This window comes from Simochromis diagramma, unplaced genomic scaffold, assembly GCF_900408965.1.
Source record: "Simochromis diagramma unplaced genomic scaffold, fSimDia1.1 OVJJ01000545.1, whole genome shotgun sequence".
Taxonomy (NCBI): domain Eukaryota; kingdom Metazoa; phylum Chordata; class Actinopteri; order Cichliformes; family Cichlidae; genus Simochromis; species Simochromis diagramma.
Window position 1 is genome coordinate 2242733 of NW_024387371.1, and position 27928 is coordinate 2270660.

At 38.0% G+C, this 27928-nt stretch overlaps 2 protein-coding genes and 1 long non-coding RNA gene across 11 annotated transcripts; 2 read left to right on the forward strand and 1 right to left on the reverse strand.

Moving 5' to 3' along the window:
- LOC120719156 lies at window positions 1-23351 on the forward strand. The gene is made up of 3 exons (XR_005692628.1): window positions 1-14; window positions 367-371; window positions 22909-23351. It is a non-coding gene; the product is annotated as an uncharacterized LOC120719156 (long non-coding RNA).
- Window positions 4569-15919, forward strand: fmodb (fibromodulin b). 2 transcript variants are annotated; one of them, XM_040008137.1, is made up of 3 exons: window positions 4569-4872; window positions 12758-13653; window positions 14660-15919. In XM_040008137.1, exons 2-3 carry the CDS (start codon window positions 12765-12767, stop codon window positions 14809-14811), a joined length of 1041 nt encoding a protein of 346 aa, XP_039864071.1. In that variant the 5' UTR covers window positions 4569-4872; window positions 12758-12764; the 3' UTR covers window positions 14812-15919. The 2 variants fall into 2 exon arrangements, with proteins under 2 accessions (XP_039864071.1, XP_039864070.1); XM_040008136.1 differs by lacking the exon at window positions 4569-4872 and adding an exon at window positions 12217-12569.
- csf1b (colony stimulating factor 1b (macrophage)) lies at window positions 16378-27928 on the reverse strand. 8 transcript variants are annotated; one of them, XM_040008142.1, is made up of 9 exons: window positions 27681-27928; window positions 26040-26159; window positions 25902-25964; window positions 25618-25788; window positions 25244-25469; window positions 25014-25146; window positions 17632-17675; window positions 17502-17534; window positions 16378-17347 (listed from the first exon to the last, which is right to left on the reverse strand). In XM_040008142.1, exons 1-8 carry the CDS (start codon window positions 27720-27722, stop codon window positions 17503-17505), a joined length of 831 nt encoding a protein of 276 aa, XP_039864076.1. In that variant the 5' UTR covers window positions 27723-27928; the 3' UTR covers window positions 16378-17347; window position 17502. The 8 variants fall into 8 exon arrangements, with proteins under 8 accessions (XP_039864076.1, XP_039864074.1, XP_039864080.1 ...); XM_040008140.1 differs by having other exon boundaries at window positions 16378-17351; XM_040008146.1 differs by having other exon boundaries at window positions 17502-17539.

Consider the following 27928-nt stretch of genomic DNA (forward strand, 5'->3'; position numbering starts at 1 on the left):
TGAAAATATGTGGTGTCTTGATAAACTGAGCAGATATTTGAGGTTTACACAGCTACATTCTCGCCTGAAAATATGTTAATCGTTTATTTTGTGACCCAGAAAGAATAATAAGAGTGATATTAAAACTAACTAGCTGCCGCCATTGTTGACAACTGAGCTGGGCCGCGCTACGAATTCTGGGACACAGTTTCTTCTTCTTCGGGGTTTAACGGCAGCTGGCATCCTTGTACATACAGTGCTGCCATCTTCTGTTTCAGTGCGTTATTACACTCTTAAATCCTACTACTTATTCCTGCGTCTTTTGTGATCTTACAAAGCGTCAAACGACGCGTCGACTATTAAATTAGTCGTCGACGATTTTAATAGTCGACGTAATCGTGACTAGTCGACTAATCGTGGCAGCCCTACTGTGGTGGTGTTCAAAAAGCAAATTTACAAAACGAATTTAATTGTCCGATTATTTCCGGACTTAACTGTATTTAAATGGCATGATTTTCAATATCTGTTACTGTTTTATTGGCTGCGGGACAGTCGAGTGGGCTGGGAGTTGGTGTTCAACTGGAGGATGTAGCAATTTCCCCATATTGTAATCATCTTGGATGTTTATGATATAATATACCAGGGCAGGAGTTTTCTCATGATTGTGTTGGAGTAGTGTGCTTCTTAAATAAACAGACTTGCAATTAAGTGAAATAATTAATGTTTGGTCTTGAACAGCGATTGCATATGTAAACAGAAGTAGGTTTTACATCATTACTGTTTACCTTTCACTGGCTGAAGCTTTATCCTGGGAGTTGTGGCTTTTATCAGCTGATCCATGTGGTGCTGAACCCAGATGTTCTCTGTTCACACAAGTGGAGATAAATACTGAACTTTCCAGAACACTTTGGGGCAGAAAGTAATAAAAAGAAGAGAAAGAGAGCTTTGTACAATATAATAGGAATGGTGAATACCTAATATCTGTGGTCACCTCATGTTTTAAAAGAAAGCTGAACGTGAAAAGATTGATGTTGTGATGTCATTTAATGATCCTGACTGTGTTGGAAATGTGGAATGCTTTCCAGCTATTGTAGTTTTTGATTTATAGACATTTTGACTATAAATTCCCTACTTTAAAAGTACGGAGAACACAGGTGGAATCGATAACGGCTCGGTTTCATTAGTTTGATTTGAGATTGAATCAGCCAGAAAAATGTCCCTCTGCTTATATTATCAGCCATAATCTTATCATCACCCAGCCAGCCAAAGAGAAAACAAACACGTAAAAATATGCCCTGCTTTTACTGCTTTTTAATTTATTTTATTTTTTAAATTACCAGTAATAATTTTAATATCTTAGGGATGTGGGCTGTTGGATGAAGCATTTTAATGGATGCTGTGTCTCAGCTAGGATTTAGAATTCTGACATATGATACAGATGTGTCATTTCCTGTTTTCAGAATATGATGTCATACCCTGTTGTCACACCATACTGTTATTGTGATGCTAGTAGATTTCTTGGATCATTTAATATTACGTCTCAGAGATGTTTAGTTATTATTATTCTTATGTCACAGCTCTGCACTGTGTACAAAAAATCACTTAATGCACTAGTTTCCCCGGACCCAAGAGCAGGTAACACGATCCTCTGCCCCCTCCCTGTTAGCTTAGGAAGACTTGCCAGAAGGAAGCATAATTTAAAGCTTATGCCCACGGTACACAGCCATCCCATTCACACTTGAGACTAATTTTTCCCAGTTGCACAGGTCTAGAGTGCGGTCAGTAATCCTCTGGTAATCAGTAGTTGCTAGAGAAAACCTTTGGTGGTTGCAAAGAGCTGGTGGTGCACTGGAAACCCCCTTTCAGGTGCTTCTTCTATGCAAACACCCAAGACCTGGGTGACCTTTATTATAGGAAGTATATCAGTAAATTGCAGCATATTCTGACACACAGATACTAAAGTAAAAGATCATCATAGCTGAAATCTGAATCTTCTTAATCACCCCAAAGATACCATGGTTGTGTTGTGGTTAGCACCATTGCCGCACAGCAAGAAGGTCAAGGCTTTGAATCTTGTTTGGGGCCTAGCTGTGTTCAGTTTGTATGTCCTCCCTGTGGTTGTAATGTAATAGCCACTTGTGTGGTTAAAAAACAACCATCCTTTTTTGTCTAGTTTGCAATTCTCACTGTGTAAAAGGTTTTCAACTCAACAGGGCACCGTGAAGTGAGTTACATTAGTTTTTTTCATTAATGTCTCCTGAATCTGATGTTTCATTTTAATATTTCTGTAATAATCCATGTTCCTTTTTCATTTCTCTCAGTGAGGCCCGAGATGTCGACATCGCAGACTGATTGCAATGTCTTGGCAATCTGTTTGCATTTAAAAATTAGATGTAAATTTGAGGATCACTGATCAGTGTGAGCCAGACCGTCATTGTTGTGTCCCACCAGGACATCTGTGAAATCACCAAAAAAGTACTCAACCTCTGGGCAACCAGCTAGTCACTGTAATTACTGCAGTCAACAAATGTGGAAAAACAAAATCAGTGCAATAACCAGGCAACTGTTGATAGCTCCCCTCCTATTTTATACTAGTGAGCTATTAGACATTGCTGGATCTTCTGCTAGAGACAGAAAGCTGGAAACATGTCTCTCTTCACTACTGATCGTCATCAACACTGTCTGATCAATTTGTCACAGAAATTTAATACAGTATTTTCTCTCTGTTTGATGTCCTTAGTGAAATCACTGATGTGCAAGGGCCCAGAATGGGGCTGTATATGTAAGGACCTTTGTTATGAATGGACTCTAACTACACTTCTTTTTTTCTGTTGAGAAAAACTTTCAATATTAAATCATTTTTATTAAATAAAAAAACAATTAATTGAATTGCTGTGCTGTTTAAATGATAATTTATTATAGTGTGCATGTCAAAGACTCAGTTAAGGTTAGGTAATATAATCAAAAAACATAGAAGAGGGTTATGAAAATAAACTCTTCCAGACGTCTGCATTTAATGAACGCTCAATTGTTTACATATGTAGCCTCAGCGTACGTTTACATACAATGAATGGTCGCTGAAGAAGACTGATTGCAGACGCTTTACTGTCAAACAAACAAAAGTTTTTCGCTGAATGCTTGTATGATTTTTTGTGTGCCAATTCTTTATTCCCCACTGTTGTATGGAAGCACATCAAAAGTATGATTTTATAAAAGGCATCTTGTTTAGGAAAAATTGAGCAGTGTATGTTTAAATTATTTCTCATTATCTGAATTCTGTCACCCAGATGCGGGATTGCGGTTCCTTCCTCTTTCAACCACCAAAAAAACCTGCTGTAGGCCTCCAAAAGACCAGATGTCCTCATCAAGCTGTTTTTGGTTTTACAGGCAGCGTCATCTTTTACCCCTCGTATTGAGAGTAAGACTAAAGTACATGTAATTTTGAAAATGATTACAAGAGCTGGAGGATCTTTCCATTCGGACAAATGGATTTAGATTCAGCGTCAAATGTGTGGCTTATATCAAACATTTTTTTACCAACCGTGACGCATCTAGTCGGCACTCCTGAGTAATCTCTGTGGGCTGTTTACAGCTGTGAACATGTACTTCTGTTTTGATAAATGTCACAATCAATCGAATGACTTCCTCAGAGATTAGACTTTTTGATATTAGTCATAGTAACGTGTAAGCAAAAACAGCCAGGATATTCTCACTTATACACATATTTGTGGCTGCAAGGCATTGTTTTGTGAAATGACTGCTTTAATGACCTCCTGCTGTAGTCATTAAATGTCAAGCACCAGCCAAGTAATAGTCCAATTAAAACTGTGTGTGCTGGCTACAGACCTTCTTGGTACAGTGGAGTCCAACATTTCCTGTGAAATATGGTGTCTGGGTGTCACTTTGTGTGTTTTTAGTGATTTTATTGTTGCTATTATGGAGTAATGTGCCTTTGCATTGCAGCTTTTCTGGTTGCTTCTAATAAGATCCATCTTGTCATCAGGGATTTTTTTCTCTGTCTTCTCACAGACACGCGTTTCCCTTTTTTGCCACAGGAATGCAAAGATGGGTCTGTAATAAGCAATATGAGTACTCTGATGTGCCTGAGCAATGTGAGAAGAAGGCAGACTGGAAATTTAAACGAGTAGTTCATACTTCAGTGAATTACTTACTTGATTTACTTTTTTTATTCTTCCTTTTTCCACCCATATGGAAAAGATATATATAAATCTTAGAAAGTTTGTATCTGTCTTGTGTGAAACTTGTATGAAAAGCATACAAGAGTGAAAACAGATATAAGATCCCTTGAAAAATTATATAATGAAACTTGTATGTTTTGGATGCTTACTAAAACAACATGTGAAAGTAATAAGAAAGTGGCCACTTTCATGAGTAAATCATATACGTTTTTACTATTTCTTTTCCATATGGGCAGTGCAAACACATGATCTGTTCTGTAGCCTCAGTTTAAAAAAACAACAAAAAACAAACAAACAAGTAAAGCAATGCAGATCATACTCATATGACAATATTGATGTTCACCTCGATTGATAATATGTACAAGCTTAAACTGACACACATTTGCAGTTGCTCTGTGTCTTAAACAGACATGGCGCATGACGTTGGAGACACATGTGGACACTGAATGATGATTATTTCTTATTGCAGCCATATGAAAACTGAGCCCACCCAGACAATTAGCATCAATGAGTCCATAAACCATCCCTGGATTAATGTAAGCCTGAATCTGTTTATGTTACTGCTGCTGATGTCTTTGAGATCTGGAGAACAGTTATTCAATATTTTGTTTCCTGCAGGAGTCAGTGGAGGTCCCTCAAACGCATGTTCAGACTAGTTCAGGTCTAGGAGCAGGATGCCTGGGTGAAGGTAAAGGTAAGTGTTGGCACTCATGTGTATATATTTAGTACTACATCTTTAATGCTGATGTTTTCCAGTACATTTATTGCTTTTTATTTAGGAAAATCATTTCCAAACAATGAAATCTGAATTCATGTATGGTGTGTAGTATTTTAACTGGTTGCATTTGAAAGTGAATGATGATACTCCAGCAAGAAGTAAGTGAAAGATTACAACGAATTAAGACTCAACCAGTCCTAATACTATTAAAGAGAAGGATAAAAACTAAATACACAACCATGTAGCATCCAGGCTGAATAATTTTTTCAACCGTTACCTAAATAACATGTATTAGAAACAAATGTTTTCATTAACTCTAAGGAAGGTAAATTATAGTATGAGTCTTTAGTCTGATAGTTTAATATAAACCTTCGTTCTTTTGTAACAACATTATTATTGTGTCTTTGAAATGATCAAACTTGAAATTAGCCGCACTTTGTGGTAAAGATCCATTAAGCTTTATTATTATTCATCTTTTTACTATGTAACATTACTGTATGTTCTATATATATGAAATTATTAGCTGTTCCAGAAAAAATGTTTCTTACTTTAAGGATTTTTTTGTTTCCTAGCGGTGGTACAGTATATAGCTTTAATCACGCTCGCTTTCTCTGATTATGGGAAAATAATAACTGCTAATGATTCGGTACTAACTAAGCTGTTCAAGTTTCTAGATTATTTTTCTCCATAGAGAAATTGGAAGTAGTAGATGAAGGTAAACAACAGTAAACCTTTAGATAAAGATAACAGTGCTGGAATATGGTAGGAAATGCTTGACATCGCTATTATACACTCTATTTTTTGCTATGAAATTTCTTTGTTTTCCTCTGAGGTGTTTTTTCATGTTGTGTATTAAAATCAGTGGCTTCCAGCTTACTTGTAGTATTTTATATAAATTTTTTTGTCTTGTAAAATGTAAATAAAAACATTATTTCTGTCATATAATGAGACTAAGGCCTATTTAAATTTACAATTTTTAACTATTGAAAGTAAAAATTCTCAATTTTAATTTAATGCCAGAACACAATTGAAAAAAATTGGTAAATCGAAAAGTTGTTAGCGCAACAGAGAACTTAAGAAAATATCCAAAAGTGGATAAAAGCACCAAAATTTGCAGGGAAAAATACTTTCCTTTTGAATTTTGATTTTTAATGCTTTAAACTGTAGTAAAGTAAATCAAGGTAATTGCATTGACATATATGTTATTGGCTGCTCCAGTGGCCCACTCACAGGTGCAGCTGCACAGTGCACTGCGCATTGAGAAATTCCTCTTGTACTCCTTTGATATCTCTGTGTGTACAACTAGGTTTGCATCTGGTGTCAATTTATTCCTGTGTGATTGAAAGAATGTCATGTATGTGATGCATGAAGGCTCGTTTACTCTTCACTCAGCTCTTTCATGCTTGCACAAACCAATTTTTTTTAATCACTTATTCAATTGATGAATCCCGGAAATTGGATAAGAGACATTATATTGGTGAATCAAGTTAATGAGGTTAGTTATCTAACTCTAAACCCTAAGAAGACTCCCACCTGTGATGTCACTAGTGTCAGCTGATCTACTGTGGGAACTTGTAAATTAAATTTTCTATCCAGATGTTCTGTGTTCTGCACGGTCCATAAATAGTCTGCAATGTATTTAGTCCTTTTTTACTCGACTGCGCTTTTTACACTGCAAATTGCATCCACAGACATATTTTAAAGTCTTGCACACACATAAACCCAGATGGATATTTGAGGTGTGTCTTGCACAAGGACACTTGGATGCAGGAGCTGGGGGATTTTGCCACTGACCCAATGAATAGTTGACATCCTGCTATAAATCCTGAGCCACCACAAACAACAAGAATTTCTTGGGAAGGGGGGGGCATGGCATACGTGAGGATTTGGTAAACAGTGAGGAATGTAAAAATGAAATAGTATTACTTAATATTGTACCACATACCCAGTTACCAAATTATATATTAACAAACAAATAAAACTTCTGAGTAAATTCAAAAGATGATTTCTCGTAATTGTATCCATTTGTGAATGATTTTCCCCATAATGTTAATGTATTTACTGTACTAATGTGCAGTAAATACATTACTCAAAGGTCACACCTTGTGGAACTAATTAGGTTAATTGAAACAAGTCAGAGAAGAAAGTGTTTTTGAGCATTTCAAATGTCAACATGGGAGGGTTTCCCAGCTTTGTGAAAGGCCAATAATTAGGCAATTTTAAAATAGCATTTCTCTTAGCGAATTCCACGAATTCTTTACTTTTTAAACTAACTTTGTTACAAAATATGGCCTGGCCAAAACTCAGTTGTGAATGGACGTGATCTACAGGCCCTCGGGAGAAAGAACTCTGCATTAAAAACAGACACAATAAACTTCTGAAAAGCTTTGCCAGTAAATATAGTTTGTGGCAGTATCCACAAATGCAAGTTAAAATTGTACCAAGCAAAGAAAAAAATATATATAAACAAGATCCAGAAATGCTGGCGCCTTCTCTGGGCCCAAGCTCATTTATGATAGAATGAGGCAAAGTAGAAAACGGTCCTGTGGTTTGACCCAGGGCCGTGCAGAGAGGTTTAAAGGGGCGGGTGCTCAAAGTTAAAAAGGGGCACATTGAACCAGGTTGAATAACAACAACACACATTCATCAAGAATCTAATATGGGAAGGGCAGGGCTGTGTTGATCTGAGACTGTAGACATTAAAAAGTCCATAGGAGAGATGGTAGCTGATTAAACAAGTGTCATGAGATGATAACAAAATGCAAAGATTGGTGACAGCGCTTGGAACCATAAGGCAACAAAAAACTGTGAGAAATAAATTAGGCTCTGCCTGTGAATCACTCTTTGCTTCTCTTCTTCCTTCCATCCCATCATTTCATATATCACTCTCAACTTGCTGTCTATCTGAGAACAAGGCACAACTTGTTATTGCAATAAACTATAATCTAATTATCCACACCTAACAACTCTTGCACTTAATCTATAATAAAATGATGACAGAAAAATGTTATAGCACTGCCTTTAGTAGCCTCACACAGCTCTACTGTTTCCTCCTCATGTCCTTACCAGCCATGTCTGGACAATGTTATATCATGAGTAATAATTTAAAAAAATCGATATACATAAAACAAACACATGCACGTGCACACAGTGACATTTTAGACCTTCTTCAGAATACTGTATGTACTATGGGCATCCATGGTGCTGATCCAGAATCCTTACATTATTATTCATTACTAGAGCTACAATAATAAAGCAATGAGGAGGGGGAAGTAATAAATATGAAATAATGTATTTATGATGATTCCATTTGTTTCACTATCCACTCTGTGCAGGGGCAAAGCTTATTACATTTTTAAACTGTAGAGATACAATAATTTTACTGCTGTAAAATCCAAATGTTGTCTTATTTAAAATATAAATCTAATATAATCTGCTTCTTAATGTATGTTCTTTAAAATACAGGCGTGTGTTTTTTAATATATTATAATTATAATAATGCATAATTATGTGGACATGCATATTAGATCGTTTTTTAGTGAAATATAATCCCTCCAGAAAGGCAGGAAAAGCCCGGAAACTTACTTTAAAACTAAATATGTTCTAAATACTTTAAAACTAAATATGTTCCCTAAAACGGTGACAGAGCTACAGACCCATGACAGCCTTACACAGGTAGCCAGCAGCTATGACCAGCACTACATGTGCAGTTACAGGACAGTGCAGGACAGGTAATGTTTGTCACGCTGTTGCACACACAGCACGCTCGTTTGTTTCAGTTCGTCAGTTGCAACAAGACAGCTTACCAACGTGTACGTAATAAGCTGATACTCCTGGGTGCTATACACTACAGTGTACGCTGTACACCTACTTACTGGTTTTGTCGCATCAGTCTGTGTCTCTGAGTTAACTTGTGTTTCTCCTACAGCTCCGGACCGCTAAAAATGTGCGTGCTCTTTGTGAGCTCGTTCCCGTCTCGTAACTAGCGCGTTCTGCCGTCAAGGGCGACCATTGGTTAAATGTGATCATGTGACTGATGCAAGCCAGATCCTTTTATTTAGCAAAACTGTGATTAATAGTTAAATATTATTGTTGAGGGGCACAGACAGGACTCCGCACGCACACACACATAAAAAAAATAAAATAATGTTTTTTAAAAAGTTGCCTTATCAAAAGGGCACTTTGGGCACCCATCAGGAAAAGGGTGGGTGCTCAAGCCCCTCTAGCCCCCCCTCTGCACGTGCCTGGTTTGACCAATTAAAATTTGATTTTTTGTATTTTTTTTTTAAATCATGGACACAGCACTATGCAGGGTAAAGATGAGAGGGAATGATTGTTATATTGGATAGTTCAAAAGCAAACATCTGTGATGGTATCCTGACATATTTTTCAACAAAGACTGTGCTTATTTCAGGAACACGATGCCAAACCACATTCTGCACGTACTACAACAGCATGGCTCCATTGTAAAAGACTGCAGGTGCTTAGCTTACATGCCTGCAACCCAGACTTCTCACTCACTGAAAACACTCGGTGCATGACGAAATGAGTAATATAACATAGTAGGCCTTAAACCTTTGAGCAGCTGAATCTTATATCAAGCACAGAATGTTTTTGAAACTACAGCAGTTGCTCTCCTCAGTTCCCAACAGCGTTGTTAAGAGTGTTGTTAAAAGAAGAGGAAATGCAACACAGTGGGAAACATGCCCCCGCCCCAGGTTATTGCATTTAACAAAAACTAAAGTAAAGCAACTTGTAAAATAATTAAACCATGGGTAACTAAAAAAAATTATTTAAAAAGACAACTTAAACAATATTGTGCACTAACAAAAATAATATAGAGAAAAAGTGCTTTAGTTCTCATTAATTTGGCCAAATGTACCAACCCAATTAACCTCAGACATTAATATCTATACAGAACTTCTCATATTTAGCTCTTTACAAAAAGATTATTCACATTAAAAATATAAAAAAAAGAAAGTAAAACTAATACTGGAGCCAATAAAACGACAAAGCAATTATAACTTTGCTCTGCCCCAGCTTTTCTTAAGGATGTCCATGAAGTCCATGCTATGTTCTGTTTCTGTTTTCTTTATGTTGAAGGTAGGACTTAAATTAGACACAGCACTGAATGGCCCCTGGGCCACTTCCTGCCTGTTGGTTGCCTCTGATTACCCTTGTTATGTCATTGAGAAATAAGGTTCAAATTTTCAGCCAGTTTGATACACTCCCTATCAGAGAATAGTTTACTGTTTTATTTTTGCAGTTTTGTGGGAAATCACAAAAAAACTTATATTTTGAAGCCAAATGCAGATTTTTAACATTTATTTTTTGAATTTATATAAGCACTGTGAATGGAGTTTTACTGTAAATACATTGAAACTGAAAGACCTGAAAGATTAAAAAAGAGTTTTTAAATTAGACATAACACTTAAAAGTATTTATTTATTAAAGTCAGATGTAAAGCCCTATTCGTAGTTTGTGTTTTGCAAACCTTAGTTTAAGGATTGTTTTAATCACCATTATAAGATTAAACTTGCAGAGAAATACCAGAACTTCACTGATGTAGAGTGGAACCTTTGCTAGCAAGCTTTCCGGGCTCCACACATCCAGGGATGGAAAAGTCTAGATGAGCTTTGTGATTTCACGCAAATGTCATATCTGTGATAGAGCTCAATCGGAGGAACTGGCAGATATTCATTCAACGAAAGGGACTATGAGCAGGAATTCACACCAGCAGCTAATTTAGAATAACTAATTAACCTAACACACATTTTTGGAGTTTGTACTATTATTATGGAGATGTGTGGAGTTTGGAGTTTGTGGGTGCAAAAGGCCCCAGCCAGGCAGACCTAGAACTATCTTGCTGTAGGCAACAATGCCAACCACAGCGCCACTGGTCATGATTTAACAAAATAGCTGCAAAGTCACTGTTATGGTGGCTAACCAGCTTGCATCTCTAAACAGTTTGGAATGGTAGCATGCTCATAGCATTTTATGTTAGGATTAAACTTAATGACATGAACTTCCCCCACATCCAACAGTTTACTGCCCTCAGTATAAAAACTAGTGTGTCCATATGTGTACTTGAAAATTAAAAACTGTTCTGCGGTCTTTGCCTACTCTTTCTTTCTCTAACTCTTTTAAGAATTCTTATTCAGAAATTTTCAAATTAGCATGCTTACTTCCTACTATTTGTATTCAGTACTGAAATTCATTTACTATAAGAAATATCATATTTACCTGTTGTTGTCAGGTCACGAAGTAGAGAATGGGTCTGCTGAACATTTATTGTGTGGTGTGACGTACTCATGAGTGTAAGCCATGGTTAACATTGAGTCAGATGTTTTGGATTAAACACGACGTTCACATTATAAGAAAATACCTTCGGTTTTATTCAAATCCTGTTTTAATTCAAACTCTCTTTGTGGTGTACTCAAAGATACACAGAGAAAAAACAAAGCTGTTTATCTCATACTATCTAAAAATCTGGGTTGTATAAAGAAGATTAAAGTGAAATCTGGATTTTGTGTGACAATGATTGATCAAGGCCAAAGTTTTCACACGGACATGGTTCTACTGGAAAGATTTTAATTTCTTTCACCAATATTTCTACTTTGGAGGTGCTTTGTGATGAAGCATAGCCATTTTTAATTGATTTAGCAGAATGATATTTGATCATCGGGTCTTAGAAAATGTAGCTACTTAGTTTGATAGTTTAGAAAACGAGTTCTTTAGGGATAGAGCGTCTTGTTGTTTCAGAAAAAAGGGGAAAAGTCTTCCAAGTCTTTCCTGGAACGCTTCCCATCTGTTATCCTCAGGTTCCCTCATCTTTCATCTAAGATCTAAGAGTTTGGTTAAGGTATGTTACGTCTTGAACCACTTCCATCTTAAATCAGCACATTGTCTCTCACTGTCTCAGAGGGGCCTAGAAAGAAGACTGGGAAAGACACACACACACATAATCCCTGAAACTCTGCATCCAATTTGGAGGAGGACATGAATGAAAAGGCCTATTCTGAAATCTATCTGCTGGCTGAGAATGATGCACTTCTGTCTGCAGATGCCAGCAAAAACACATGTTATCTTTCTTCACCACTTGAATACTGTAATTGAGAAAAGTAGTGCTTGTAGGCAAAGATAGTAAAAATCAAAGGGTTTGGCATACTTTGTTGAAACATACTGCATAGTATATATTAGACAAAAACATACTGCCATTTAAAAACTATACTTGAAATTAAACTCTTCCAGTATTTCCAAGAAATAATGGCACTAATTTAATTATCAAGGCTAGCAACAGTGCAATTCCATACCATAACCTCCACCCCAATTTTTCCATGACCACCACACCACAATAGTAAACATCAAGCCAGACTGGAATGGCTGTACTAATGATAAGGCGTGACGCAGTAAAGGAAAACAAGGCTGTTAAAAAGCAGATGTCCATACTAGTTCACACATGGTATTGATATTTGCATAGCTGGAGGTGATATGTTGATGTGTAGATAGTGGAAAATATATGTGCACTAATGAGACAGAGTGGCTGGGGCCACAGGGGCTACGGCCTCAGAGAGAGGGGATTTACTCTATACCGACAACATTTTCCACTTATTCTGAGAAACACACGGGCAGCGTGAGCAAGGGAGGAAGCATCGTCTCAGATTGGCCAACTGGTAGGTATACTGCACCTACCTTACATTTAAAAAGTGGAGCAGGAAGAATGAGATCTGTCTGAAGTTAATACAGCAGCGTAAGTCAGTGTTAGTTGCCAATTATTTCCACAACAATCAGTGTTGTTAGGACTTATTATTACCTTTTAATTAACTAAATAATTTCTCCCTGTTTTTCCTGGGTTTTTCAGAGTGATCATGTGGACATTGGTGCTCCTCTTCACAATAGGAATAGTGGATTTGGGTATTGGCCAACACTACAGCCAGATCCAGTGGCTGTCCCACCTGCGCAGGCGGCAATGGCACGCTGGCTTGCAGGCTGAGGATGCAGATTGCCCCCTGGAGTGTAACTGCCCCTCAGTCTACCCCACAGCCATGTACTGTCATAGCCGCAACCTTCAGCATGTTCCCTATGTCCCCTCGCATATAAAATATGTCTACCTGCAGCATAACCAGATCACAGGCATCCTGGATGGGGTGTTTGACAACGCTACCAACTTGGTCTGGATTGTGTTATTTCACAACAAGCTCAGCTCAGACAAAATCGGCAAGAACGTCTTCAGCAAGCTCAAGAACTTGGATCGGCTCCTCTTGGATCACAATGACCTAACACACGTGCCTCCTAACTTGCCCACTTCAATCACAGACCTGCGACTTGGGCACAACAAGATATCAAAAGTCCTTGCCAGCTCATTCGAGGGGATGGCCAACCTCACCACCCTTCATCTCCAAGCAAATGCCATAGAAGACGTTGGTGGTGTGTTCAAGGGGTTCAAGTCTCTAACAATGCTGGATATCAGGAAAAACAAGCTAAGGAAAATCCCTGACAACCTCCCTGTGAGGGTGCAGCAGCTATACCTGGAATTTAATAATATAGAAAGCATTCCAGCAGATTTTCTCACCATGTATCCCAAACTGCAGTTTGTCCGCTTAGCTCATAACAAGCTGACTAATAAAGGACTTCCTTCCAATGTCTTCAATATCAGCACGTTGGTCGAGCTTGACCTGTCCTTCAATAAACTGGAAAAGATTCCTGTTGTCAGCATGAACCTGGAGAACCTTTACTTGCAAGGCAATAAGATTAAAGGTATGAGGACTTCTATTACTTTAAATTAGATAATGCCTTGAAATATTTTATGGGCACAGAAAGACAAAAAGGTTAAAAATAAGCAAAGAAGAGTAATGTGATTACATACACCCTCAGTGCAGAACTAATTTCCTGAATGTTGCAGGCTGTCTTTATGTAAGACTCGGAGCTCTCCAGTAGTTTAGTGGTTTTACTCAGCGAGACACACACGATGCCACTCATGCATATAAAGCGAGTGATAATACAGAAATCTTGAAGACTTTAGATGTAATGTTTAAAAGGACTGTGCTTTGTCCAAATATGGTTTGTTAGTCAATTTGTTATGCTCCAGGATGCCTCCAGTGGTGTAATCCTCTCCCATTGCTTGGTTGATAAAGAGTCATGCTAGTTATCCTGTATGCTTCATAGCTATATTACTCAACTTCATTCAAACGGTCATCCAGCTTGTATGTATATATCCACAAATATGTTTATTTGGCATATCAACTTCCTAAAATTAAATTTTTTTCCCCAATCTTTAAATAAGAATCATTTAATATCTGCATGTGATGTTCGGGATCGGAGCTGCACATGCAGCAAAGTGAACATTTCAACCACTAGATGACAGCAAAAGCAAGATTTTCAAACTGTTTACCAGTTATTTAAATTATTCCCTTGAAGCAGGGATTTTCCACGAACTGTCTCGCAGTCATGGTAGAAACTTTACGAAACACCAGATATCCTCACACTAGAGCTCTCAACAGAAAACAATGCAGGTTTTTTTTTTGACAAACTCCAGAAAATAACTCTTTACTGACTCCATTTAAAGAAAAGTTTAGAGAAGATCTGCCCCTTCTGACACAGTCATACATTTTGGAGTTTGCACGGACTAATATGCATAGGTATATGTAGCAATGAGCTTGGTTTGGTAACACTTGTGGTGAACAGACATCATCAAGACACCATTTTTTGCTTCACATCTCAAAAGATGAGAGTAACCTATTTTCTCGCCTCTTTCCTCTTTCAGAGTTCTCCCTGAGCAGTTTCTGCAGTGCTGTTGACATGTCAAACTTCTCCAGGCTGAAGATGCTCCGTCTCGATGCTAATGAGATCAATGCCAAAGACATTCCTGCTGAAGCCGCCTACTGTTTGCGGCATGTTGCTTTCATTGATGTGTAGAGGTTTCCGAAGTGTCTCTATCTGTAACATATGCCATGCTATTATGCTTCATTGCATTTTCCTTATATTACTCACTCTCCTCTTCATTAAAACATGATTGCATAATGTTTGTTTAACCTGTTATGAAAGCTGTTAGCATTATTGAAATTATAAAACTTAGCCAAAAGGAAATACCATAGTTATACAATCACATATCCGGGTGGCAGACATGTGGATGACAAAGAGTGAAGAGATCTGGTCTAACGAGTTACATCCGCTCAACTAATTAATTGGTTCCAGTTGTCTGGTAAAATGGTTAGTAATAATAGTGCTCAGGTATAATAGGAATATAATATAATATAATATAATATAAAATATAATATGAAACTGCCAGCCATTGGATTTTTGCCTCCATCATGTGGCACCTGGTGGAAAGCAGCAGTAATTATCATCAATATGTTTTTGTGAACATTTTAAAATCATAATCAGTGATGGACACTGAGTAAAGCATTTACACTTTGTCTTCTGGTTATTCAGTCCATAGGACAATTTTGATTTTCTCCCTGTTCACATTTAACATGTGAAATTGGTTAAGTGTATCTCTAATTAAATATGTATTCTACTTCAAATGAGCCGTGACTGTTATGTCTCACTGTTATCTAATTTTTTACTTCAGTTCACACAGTGACTTTTCAAGACCCTATTGGGCCACGTGACCCGTCAGAGTTTTTGACAACAAGTTAATATGGTTTCCTCTAATTTGAAGGTAAGAAGCAGATGGGCTGGGAAAGAGAACTGTCAAAAGGTATCTCCACTTCTTCTAACTGATCTTAAGCAGTTCCCACATATTTATTGTTGAAGACAACTTGCCTTTTCATCTTCAACAGCTGCCTTTAATCCCTTGCAGAAAGGCACTAAATTGAATTAGAGAAATGCTTTACTTGTTTTGTAATGGTGCAGTGTCTTGGGATAAAGAATGGATCACTGCCATGCAACGGTGGTTTGCACTCTGATAAGCGGTAGCATGTGAAATTAAGTGTGTTATAGATCAGCTGTCCCCAACCTTTTTTGCGCCACGGACCGGTTTATGCCCGACAATATTTTCATGGACCGGCCATTAAGGTGTTGCGGATAAATACAACAAAATAAAACTAGTACCGGTACCGAAAAAAAGAAAATTTATTCATAACACACGTGAAAAGACCAAGGAAAACCGAGTAAACGATAAAAACAATAACAAAATAACGCTGAAAACTGATAAAAGCCCTGAAAACGATACATTTCACACCTGAGCCTCAACTCTCGTGGCCCGGTACCAAACGACTCACAGACCGGTACCGGTCCGAGGCCCGGGGGTTGGGGACCGCTGTTATAGATTATGCTGTATTGCAGGTTGCAGTTGGTACTGCAGACGATGGGTCGAAGAGCTGTGTTTTCCCTCTCTGTTTTCTTCAAAAATTCATTGAAAACAAAACAGAGGCCAGCACACATGCACATGCACATCCTTCGACATGATTTACTGATTTGGTCCTCTCAAAGCCACATGCAAATGTTTCACTTTTTGGGGAATTGTCCAGTTCTTCTGAAAACCATTAAAGTATTTATTAACACAAATGAAACATTTGGCCTGAACATCATGGAGTAAATACAAGTGAATACAAGCAACTGACAGCATTAGAGAAACGCATGTGCACAAAGCCTTTCTGTTTTCTCAGTATTATAACCAGTTATTTGTCATTACCATGCAGTAATGATTGTAATGCGTGCGTATGAATAAATTGTGTTATTAATCCCACTAAAATCTGTCACCTCCATATGTAATAAAACACATTTCCTTTGAAGCTGCAGCAGTGATATGCATCTATTGTAATAATTTCCTAACTATTCTCGTAACCAACAACACATTATTGTACAGAAGTCATATTGAAACTGTTTGTACAGTTTTGAAATACTTAAAAAAAACAATCACATAAAAAATCGAATTCTCTTAACAAAAGAGCAACTATGTAAAGACTTTTTAGATTGATAAACTTTGCAAATTTTTGCAAGAGAAAAAAAATTCCAACACAAAATGTACAACAGTGGACACTATGAAGTGGCTATAAATCCTTTAATGAGAACATGACCCGCTCTTTAGATGTGAATGTACTGTGTTCAGTTATGAACTGGACAGCTGGTTAGCTAAATAAAGTTTCAGCTGGTTATCGATGGTTAACTTTTATTACCAATACAGTGATTGAATAAAGTGACGATAATAAATAACTCTTGGAAATGTTTGGCAAATAACATTAAAAACATGATGTTAACTTGTAGCAAATAGAAACACATAATTCAACATACATAACTGCTTTAAAAAACACTTTTTTTTGTGAACTTAAAAAGTTATCTGCAATAGAAAATGCATAAACATAATATACATACCACATTATTAACAATAAGTTCCATCTTTGGTCTCAGATCAAGCAAAGCTTCTTATCCAAAAGGTGTGCATGATACATTACACATATACTGACACAAAAACTCAGGTTCACAAGTGCTCTGTCTGCTGCTGCAGTGACTGCCTGGAGAGAGAAAACAATACTGAAAATACATAAAAACGTAAAGACATATGTGCAGTTATACTGCTGCACATAATGCATTTGTTTAACGCATTTAAACAGCTCCAGATGCTTAACTGTTAGCAATGCTTTATAGGCCAGTAGGATACTCACATTACTGTCCCTCAATTTCTATGTCCTGCAGGTCTGTGCTTTAATAAGACCACAGAAGCATGCTTTAGCGTCATTTCAGTAAAAAAACGCAACGTCAGTCTTTTTGCTTAATTAATCCGTATATTCTCACCTTGCGTTTGTTTGTAATCTTGATCCATAAGGGCTGTAAGTTTTCTGTATTGGGAAAAAAAGCACATTTTTTACACATCAACATATCTGAACACATAATACAAACAGTTGGACTTGTCTTTATTGAAAACACTGCATAATCACTCACATTGCCAGCTTGTAAAACATGACTTATTCAAAAACTTCTTCAAGAAGATGAGATGCGTGAGTTGTTTGAGGCATGCAAAGTCTTGTTCATGGTTCACTACTTTTTTCAAGAAGGATTGCATTGTGAATCATGCCGCAATTGTAGAAACTTTCACAGAACTTTAGAAGAAATGTTGTGAAGATGCACTTAGTAAGGCTACAGAAGTGTGTCTGAAAAGCTGGATGTTCATCAATTCACAATAAGAAAAAATGTCTTATGTGAGCAAATATAGGACTTACACAGTGCTATTTTTTATTTTATTTTAAACGGCACTACAGTACACAACAAAGCCTCCACCATGTCTCCCAGATGTTAGACATGGTGGAGGCACCGTTGTAGTTTTGGGCTGCTTTGCTCCCTTAGGGCATTGCAGCCATTGAGGGAACAATTCCATGTGGGAACATTTAAACAGCTTTTTTTTAGGAGAAATAGAACAACATGTATTCACTGTTGTCTTAAGTCTTTTAAACCACTTTGAGCACCATGTAACGGAGAAAAGAAGTTTCTATAAGTTACTGAAGCTCAACAGTTTATAGCAGAGTATTTTCAGTCTTCACTGTGCTTGATTGCTCATTATCTTCAATAAAGACATGAAAAGTACAACTCTTTGTTCATTATTAGTTTACCTTTAAGATGGACTAATATCAGACCACATTTTTGTGTGTAGTCAACACAGAAATTCTCCTAATTCCAAAGGGTTCAGAGCTTTTTCTGGGAACTAGAATGTCAAGTCATAAGAGATAAAATCAGTTCCACTGCTTGAAGTGGTCTTGTTAGAAGGATGGCTGTAAAGACTAACAGAAAAAGATATGTTTTTGATTAACAACCCCAAGTAATGAAACACACCAAGGTTCCTGTCAGTATGCAAAACAGTTGCGAAGATTAGCTCTCACTTCCTTTTTGGCATCCTTCTAAGTATGGTCAGAAGTTCTGTTCCAGTTGTGGAGCACATTCCAAGATGACTGTCCTGGGAATATTTTTAGATATTTCATTGTGATCCACTGTGACAGTCAAATTTGGTAATTAGAAGAACATTAGAAGTTCAGCCTCCCACTTTTCAACAGACAACAAATATTTGTTCAAAGCAAAAAGAAAACAGCCAAAATGTTAATTTGCTCCCTAATGGTTAAATACCACATTTTATGCTTCCCTTTCTGAACCTTGGTATTATATGTGGCACCATGGTGCAGTGGTTGACACTACTGTGTGCATTCTCTCTCTGTGCCTTATTAGGTACTCCAGCTTTTTCCCACAGTCCAAAGACTTGCTCAGTTAATAGGGGATTCTTGGCTGTATCTGTTTTTCTGTCCTGGACTGGTTAATCCAAGGTTTAACTCAACCAAATGACATCTGGGATAGGTGTCATTTAGTGCCCCAAATGCTTTGAATTGTGGCAGCTTTTCTGCTCTTTCATTTTGTAAAGGATAGCCCAGAAGCTCCTATGCAAAAAAGGCAAGTAAGGAAGCACTGAAGCACCTGTCTTTGAACTTTCCTTTACTGAATTCATCTAACTTTTTTGTGTCTACAACTGAACTTCTTTGCTTTTAGTGTGACTGATTGTGCCCATTTTTTGTGGTGTTGCTGGCATAATTTGGCATAAACCTCCTTAAACTTTGAGAAATGTTTTCATGAATTGCTGTATATCTGTGAGATAACCTAAATATTTACTTCAGTCCCCTTAGACCCAACACCATTGATTAAGAAGCTACTATTGGCTGCTCCCTTTTTCATATGTGGTTACCACAACAGGCAGCACTGCATTTTGCACTGAATAAAATGCGATCGTGGCTCAAGAGTTGGGAGTTCGCCTTGTAATCGGAAGGTTGCCGGTTCAAGCCCTGGCTTGGACAATCTTGGTCATTGTGTTCTTGGGCAAGACACTTCACCCGTTGGTGGTAAGAGGGCCCGATGGCGGCAGTGTCCGGCAGCCTCGCTGCGCCCCTGGGTGGCTGCGGCTACAATGTAGCTTGCCATCACCAGTGTGTGAATGGGTGGATGATTGGTTGTATAAAGTGCTTTGGTGTCCTTAGGGACTAGTAAAGCACTATACAAATACATTCTTCCTTATGCAAACCCAAAGATATGTGTCTATAAAATATGATCAGTCTTTTAAGGTAGTTGTACTTAAATCATTACTGAAAAAACCTACACTTGATCCTGGTATTTTAACCAGATTTTCATCGCAGCACAGGAAAAATGCTAGCGAAGGTTACTAATGATATTCTGATGGGCTGAGACAATGGAAAAGTCTGGGCTCTTTCCTAACTTCAGTGCATCATTTAATATGGTTGAACAAACTTTTTCCTACAAATACTAGAAGATACTGAATGTGCTGTGTTGGTTGCGATCATATTTGTCTGATAGATTACAGTTTGTATATACAAATGGAGAGTCGTGAAGTTCTACAGGATTCTTCCCACATAGCAGATATGTCTGCTATGTGGTGTCAAGGCGGCACTGCTGGCTGACTTCTGGCATGTTAAGTGCTATGTCATCCACTTATGGGCCAGGCCTGGGTTAGATGGCACTGTTTATGTGATGGCATGCCACATCTGGCCCGATTGTGGTTTGGTTTATGTGGCCCAGGGTCATAGACCTGACACTTCTGACTGACTGGTGTCATGGCAGGGTGTATGTCAACCAGATGTGGCCCAGGTCTGGCAATGATGGCACTATTTATGTTCCTATTTTATTATTTTAGTTAGAAGACCCAAATCCCATGTTGCAATACTATACTGCTATGGTAGCCAACGTTTCAAATGCAGTTTTGACAGGTTTGTGAGTGTACACTTTATCCAAAACCTAGTGAGGGTTTACTCATGCTTACCACTAGGTGGCTGTAGCTCAGGACGTAACCCTACTAATCGGAAGGTTAGCGGTTTGATCCCTGGTTTCGCCAGTCTGCATGTCGAAAATGTGAATGTGTATGAATGTAGTTAGGAAACACTCGCTTTACAGAAAGTGTTTGATTGGGTGAATGTGGCATCTTGTATAGAGCAAGTACAAATACGCTATATAAGAATCAATCCATTCACTGTCTCAACAGAGTTCCGGCTTCTTACTTTTGCACTATTATGTTCTGGCACATGTTGTTATTACATGGCTTGATTAAGGTACACATTAGGCTGACATCTGGGGCCAGAGCTGAAACTGTTCTGGGCCAGCACAGGACCAGCAGTGTGTCTGTAACTGGCCTTGCGCTGGCCCATGTGTGGGCCACCTCTGGCAAACCAGATCTGGCCACCAAAGGGCCGTCATTCAAGCACATGAATGGCCAGATCTGGGCCATTGCAATTTTCGCTATGTGGGTTAGGCAACACTATTAGAAAACACTGTATTCATATCAATTGCTGCCTAATTGTTACCCAGTTAGGTTAATCAGAAAAGCCATACCAGATTAAAAATGTGTCTAAACAGACCCATTAAATAAATCACTTCTTTCATTTATATCATATAAAAATTAAGAAAATCCTGTGTTAGAGAAAACTAAGTAATAGAGCTGAAAACATCACATTTTACCTATAGGCTGGGTTGTTCTAATCATCAATCAAATGTCCTCAAAGTTCTCTGACAAGCCTTCAGCTAATCCAAAATTCTTACTTAAAACTAGCTGATATTTTTCCCTAATATTAACTTATCTTTATTAGATACCAGTTATTGCAATGTGGGTGGAAACCAAACTATTGATGAAGCCCACACAAAGGTACAAAGAGAACATGGAAAAGGCCACAAAGGCCACAGCTGACTAAGGACTGATTTTAAAAAGGGCCACCCCTTTTTAAAATCCAGAAATGCTATTTAAATCTTTGATCATGCGCCATCACATCTTAAAAACTTCTTGTACCCTATTATCCTAAGAGAACACATTGTTCTCCGATTGCAGTCTTACTTGAGGTTCCCAAAAGTAAAATGGAAGACAGAGCTGCAACCTGTCAGTCTCCACTCCAGTGCAAACAGCACAAACACTTGGAGAGAGACACCCTCTATACTTTTATCATTAGCTTCTAAAAGTGTGTAAAACAAATCCTTGTTAGGTTACTAGCACCACATTGCTGGAAAACAGATGTATACTTCCAGGTTATATTATTGAAGTGGCTTATGCAAAAACGGCTATTTATCAGCAAATGTTATTACAAAAAACTTTCTATGCAAATTGGCTACAGGAGACTCCCAAACAATAATGCAGGACAGGATTGTATACACATAAAGATACAACAGCTGTATTTTCACGTATTTTACATTAAATTGATAAAGTTGAACGATACTGTGCAGAAAAATTTGAGTATACAAGTGCTACACAAAGCTTCTATGTGTGATTCAATATCATTTCCACCTTCCAAACTTCCACTATTACATTTTCAAATCCAATCTTACTGCTATAAATTAAAAAACGCCACTGCAGCCTCCATGCTCCTCAGCTGAGTAACTTATAGTCTTTTTACAGCGATTTATTAGGTTTAAGGCTTTGGGAATGTAATGTTTATGTTACTGTCTATCTCATCCCTGTAGACAAAGCAAAGCTACAGTAGATCTTAGTTCTCAAGTGGTGAGTGGTGGCCCAAGGTAGGTCACAAATCATATTTACCAGAATTGTAGCCAAAATGATCTTTTGAAGTCAAACATATTTTCATTGGATTTTGATCAACTTGAAGAAGACTGTTTTTGAGAGACATTTTGTTTAGCTTTGGTTGCTAAAAACAGCTGTATTTTTGTCTCCTGTTTGGATCTTTATTTATGCAGTTGGAGGTTTGAATCAAGCAAAGCTTTACATCAGAACTACCATACTTTCTAAAAAGTGGACGGAGCATGCTTATATTACTGTTTACAACAAAGCTATAGTTTAAGCCATGTGGCTCAGCAAGCTATGACAGCCTATAAAATTCTTGAACATCTGACTTTATTTTCACTTTATTTGCCTTGACAGTTTTTTCCCCAGTAAAACATTATAGAAAAGCTGCATACTGTAATTAAACAGCCTACACTACAAACAGTATAAGCACCTTTAAAATGAGGCATGGTGATTTATATTCACTAATCTACAATTCAAGGTGAAATAACTTTGCATCCATGTATCAAAGAGGTTCAAAAAAGAATGTTACGACTGTGACCGTAATTGTGTGTGAATCTGAGTGTCCAGGTGCTCCTCCGGGATTGGTGCATCCAGGGTGGATGGCTCACACCGATTGGCTGAGGACTGGGAGGCAGCGGATAAGAAGAGACCGCCAGGGACTGCCAATTCATTCATCCTCGGCCCAACCCAACCGGCAGACCGTTCACTGTGTCAAATATTATGTTAATGTAAGAGCATGTAGGGGTGGACCGCCTTTTTGGTTGATCAGTTTTCTCCTGTTTTTGTTAGGCAGGGAGGAAAGGGATTGTCGTTTGGTTTAGTTCTTTTGAGTAGGTAAGTTGTGTTTATCCCTGAGACAGGTTACTTTTTGTTTGTTGTTTTGGCCTTGGGTTCACCCTGAAGTTATGATATGCTCCCTTCCTTTGTTTAACTGCACTTATTGTAAATAAATCACTGTCACAAAGTATTAAGTGAGTGACGTGCTGCTTGGGGTTGGACGGGGATGGATCACCCTTTATGTTGTGGTCTGGCCGCGCCTAGACGGGCCATAACAAGAAAATAAAAGCTGAACAAGGTCCAAGCTCCAAAATGCGGTTAGTCGGTTAAAAATAGCGTTCCACAATTGTCCAACACATACAGCACTTTACTGAGGTTATCAGTTGTCAATGTTTCTGCACTCACCGCCAGCCATGCAAGATCCCTAATAGTCTGCTGCATGTACTCATGTCACCACATGTAATTAGCTAAACAACCATGCAAAATCATTAATTCCTGGAAGAGAAGTCAGAAGTCAGTTCCACTTTCTCATGCTGTCTGGTCTCTTTTCATCTATTTGTCTTTTTTTTTTTTTTCCTTTTAAATGCATTAGCTGCAGCATTCAGTGTAATTTCTGGTACACATTCCTTATTTGTTTAGCAATTACTGGTGAGTGTCACTGCCTAAAAACCTCAGTGTCTGTCTGATGTTGGATTTAATATCAGACATCAAACATCAAATCTGAAGTTGGATTAAACAATCTGATTCTGAATCAGCTTCTTAGTAATAATTGTCAAATCAAATACTGATAAGAATTACATGTGGAGTTGAAAGAGCTACTTAAATTAATACCATTTGTTTGCCTTTATCCTATCACTGTGGAGGTCTAATGTGATTGTAAAATTCTCTGCAAGGATTAATAAAATTGAGTCTGTCTAACATGACACATGACGCTAAGCAAAAACATCTTTGTCAACTATCATTCCAGTTTTAGACTCTCCTCAAGATCTAAACCATTCATGGTTTTCCCTTGAGTATACATTCTTGACAGCTGCTGCCTGTAAGAAGCAGAGTGCTTTGTGACCACGTTTGATTTCCACACAGAATCAATGTAAAAACAAAACGCATGTCGACTGCAAGAAAGCTATAGAGCATGGGTGGCCAAACATTTATAGTTCTGGGCCAAATGCAGAAAAATATGTCGAGTCTTAGGGGAAAAAGCCTATGTATTTCACACTTTTGTGCTTTTGTAACTTGAGAGACAATAAACCTTCACTGTAAAGTATTTTATCTCTTTTGACTTAAACGCTGTTCTGTTAGAGGTCTTATTAGCATATTATTGTTTTCAGTGTTCTTAGCATGCCATTTCATTGCTTTGCTTTATAGGATTTCTTATTAAACTTTGTGTGTGTGTGAGAGAGTTTTTAATAAGCTATTCAGTGTTTTCCAAAATGCATTTGTTGCATTTTGAAGGAATGAGTGAAGGTTAAAACCAGCATTATGTTAAAGTCATGACTTAGAGTCTGTGAATAAAGTCACTATAGATTATAAGCCTCAGCCAGCTAAAAATCAGTGTACTCTAAATCATTCAGCTTCTCAAGCTATAGCTGACTGCACTAAATACCCTCAAATCCATAAATGCAATGCTTGCATTTGCGTATTTTTGTGCATGTGCTGCTGCAAAGTAGGTGCCAGCCTACACGGTATTTATTAGTGAGAGAGGGCTGGTGCTTCTGCAAAAAAGGAGTGCCCCGGAGAACAGAGCTGACTGCCAAAGCCTACTCATTTGCGATATGACTTGAATGCCTGGCTAACTTTACAAGGGCACATGTGATTTTGTAAATTAAAACAAAAACAGAAGCTCTGATACCTTGTGTGTGATGAGGCAGTAGAGAGTAAGAATGAACAGCAGTCCTCCACAGATAGATGCGATGATGAAACCCAGCTTGTACAGGTCACTGACTGGTTCTCTCTGAGAGGCCTGCACAGAATCTCTGTCATAACTGTCTGTAGGAAAGGACACACGATTTGTGATCTCTGCATTTGCCGCAGACATCTGAATGTTTCATCACAAACTACCCAAAAAATTGAGATTCTCACCTTTAAAGTGTTGTGTGATTGACTCTGTGTATAACTCTGTGTATAACTCTGTGTATAACTCTGTGGTAGAGCCAAAGGTTTCTGTGTATTCATGCTGGCACCTCCAGTCAACCGGTGCATCGCTCGTCGTTACCAGCTCCCAGTAAACCATTAAGACTTCTGAGACCTTCTGTAATGCATCCGAAGGAGACCCTCTGTAGAGCACTTCAAAACTCTCTGGTTTATCCTGAAGCAGATTCGAAGAAACAAGTATTTCATATGTCTTTAAGGTACTGCAGATTCATGTGCTCACACTATTCATATGATTTGTCATCTTCATATGACATTATAAAAGAAACAGGCTGCAAGTTCAGCATTCGGAAACTCACGCTGACCTCAATCTCTTCATTAATCCAAGGCACACATTTCTGAGAATAGATGTTGAGGATGAGCGCCCTCAGGGACTGAACATAGCCATCATTTACTGAACCCCGAATGAATTTGAAGTGGGTCGTAAGGAGTTCCAGTATCCAGGGTAATGCAGCTTTTACAAAGCAACATTTGCTCTGTTGGAAATCAGAACACAAGGTAATAAACACGAAAAGCACAAACCAGTTAATGGAAAACCTAAATCAAAGGTGTTTGGGGAAAAACAGTTGCATAAGGTTATATTACCCACCAAACTCCTCCGTTCTATGAATGTGTAGTTTATTGAACACCCACTTCTTAACTGGTTATCCATCTGCGGAAACAACAATTGCAACATCTCAGCCTGGGCCGTGCAGGGTGATTGCTTTAATGTTGTTTCAACACCTACCAGTTGCCTAACTGTCAGCAGGTGTTCCCTAGTGATGGAGTGTCTGCATGGGCCAGGGACCTCAGCCATAGTCAGAGGGAAGCTCAGGAACATTATCATACACAGACACTTTACCTGCAACTAACACAACCGCATAGTGTATTCATGAGAACTACAAAAATCCATTAGAAGTACTATCTGTAGACTAAAAAAACCCACTCAAGCAGACAGTCCTTGTAGACAGTGTGAAAAAAAAACCTAAACTGAATAATACACTCGAAAAAAACAACTAAACCACAACAACATTCTGGGCAGCCTTTCCTTAACATTTCAACATGCATGTACTCCTCACCCTGTAGCAGTCCAATTCAGTGACCCCTCCCAAGTTGTGCTAATCTAAAATTATTTCCAAGAAAAGAATAAGTTCAAAGCAAACCTAAGTTGAATTTCCACCTAATTGAGCTATAAAAATTTAACAGTAGTAATTATTTCCATCCAAAATATCTACATTCGAAACATAACAGCAATACTTTCTTTCCAGAAAACACAGTGTTTGTGTTTAACTGCTCTACGCCGTCATCTGGATCTCAGCTCAGATAAAATATTAGGTTTCAGATTGAGTTTGAGAGGAATGCATAGTGATTCCTTGCTGCAACACTACTAGTGACTGATGTTTAAGTAAGTGTGGAGGACTGTGGCGTGGGGGTGGATAACTTCAATTTTTGGTCAAATACTGCCCTCTACCATGGAAGCCTAAGCAGGGAGAACAATGTGTACAGGATCCAACTGTAGCTGATGTATGTCTGCTACCAAGCACCTTTTGGCAACAGTAACAGTCAAATGGGCTCCAGATGGAATTAATGCTTCCACTAAGGATTAAAACATGGTGATAAGCACATGTTCTTCACACTAAAAGCTAAATGATTACACAGAAAGGCATTTCATAGGTACCTCTTTGACTCACTTGGCTCCTAAAGTTTGATGCAGCTTTTGCAATAAATAGTCAAGATAGAGGGAAGTGAATGAAACAATAAAACAAGATTTATTTGTCTCCAGTCAACTTCTGAGATGAATTAAGGCACAAAAGACAATTCTTTGAAAGCCGCAGAGACAAGAAATAATCTTTTTATATTTGGTTTTCTGTTCCTAATACAATTTTGAGCTGTTGAGTTTAACTCTTACTTGGTTTTCTGGACTACAAAGCACTAAATCAGTGCACATGGCAGGAAAGAATTATTGCCAGGACCAGGAGGAAAAATAAGTTCTGTGCCATCAAAGTTTTAAGTTTGATGCTTTGATGTAAATTTAAAGCAACATGCTGAATAATAGTAACAGAGTTACTTTTACAGTAAAGTGGGATGGTACGTTAAAGACTAACATGCCATACTAATAATAGTAACCAGCATAAATACTTAATGATTAAATTAATGTTATTAAATAAAACTATTAATGGGACTGGTACTTGGCAAATGCAGGAGCACATGATGTAAATGTCATCTATCACATGATTTCTTTTCTCCACGGTGTCCAAGATATCTCTATGTAGGTCAGCAAACGCATGATCAAGCAGATAACTTCATATAGAGACTAACGCAAGCATTGCGCTCAATGTACTAGCGGTGTTTTTGAAAAAATTCTGATTAGAGAAATGTTCTCACCTACCTTGGCTTTGCTCTGAATCAGCGTGGACACAAGGATGGTCATCTGGTACGTGTTTGACAATGGAAAACACCAGACTCCTCTGTCAGACACATTGAAGCAAAGAGATCCTTTTCAAAAATTCACCTCCACTCCACCGAAAGGAATCTGTTATTAAGTAAATTTGACACTTCGTCATGTGGCGCTGTTCTTCAAAGCATTGCTTGATGTGTTCCCCCTCTACAGTGTGAGTTCAAACTGAGACTGTTTCA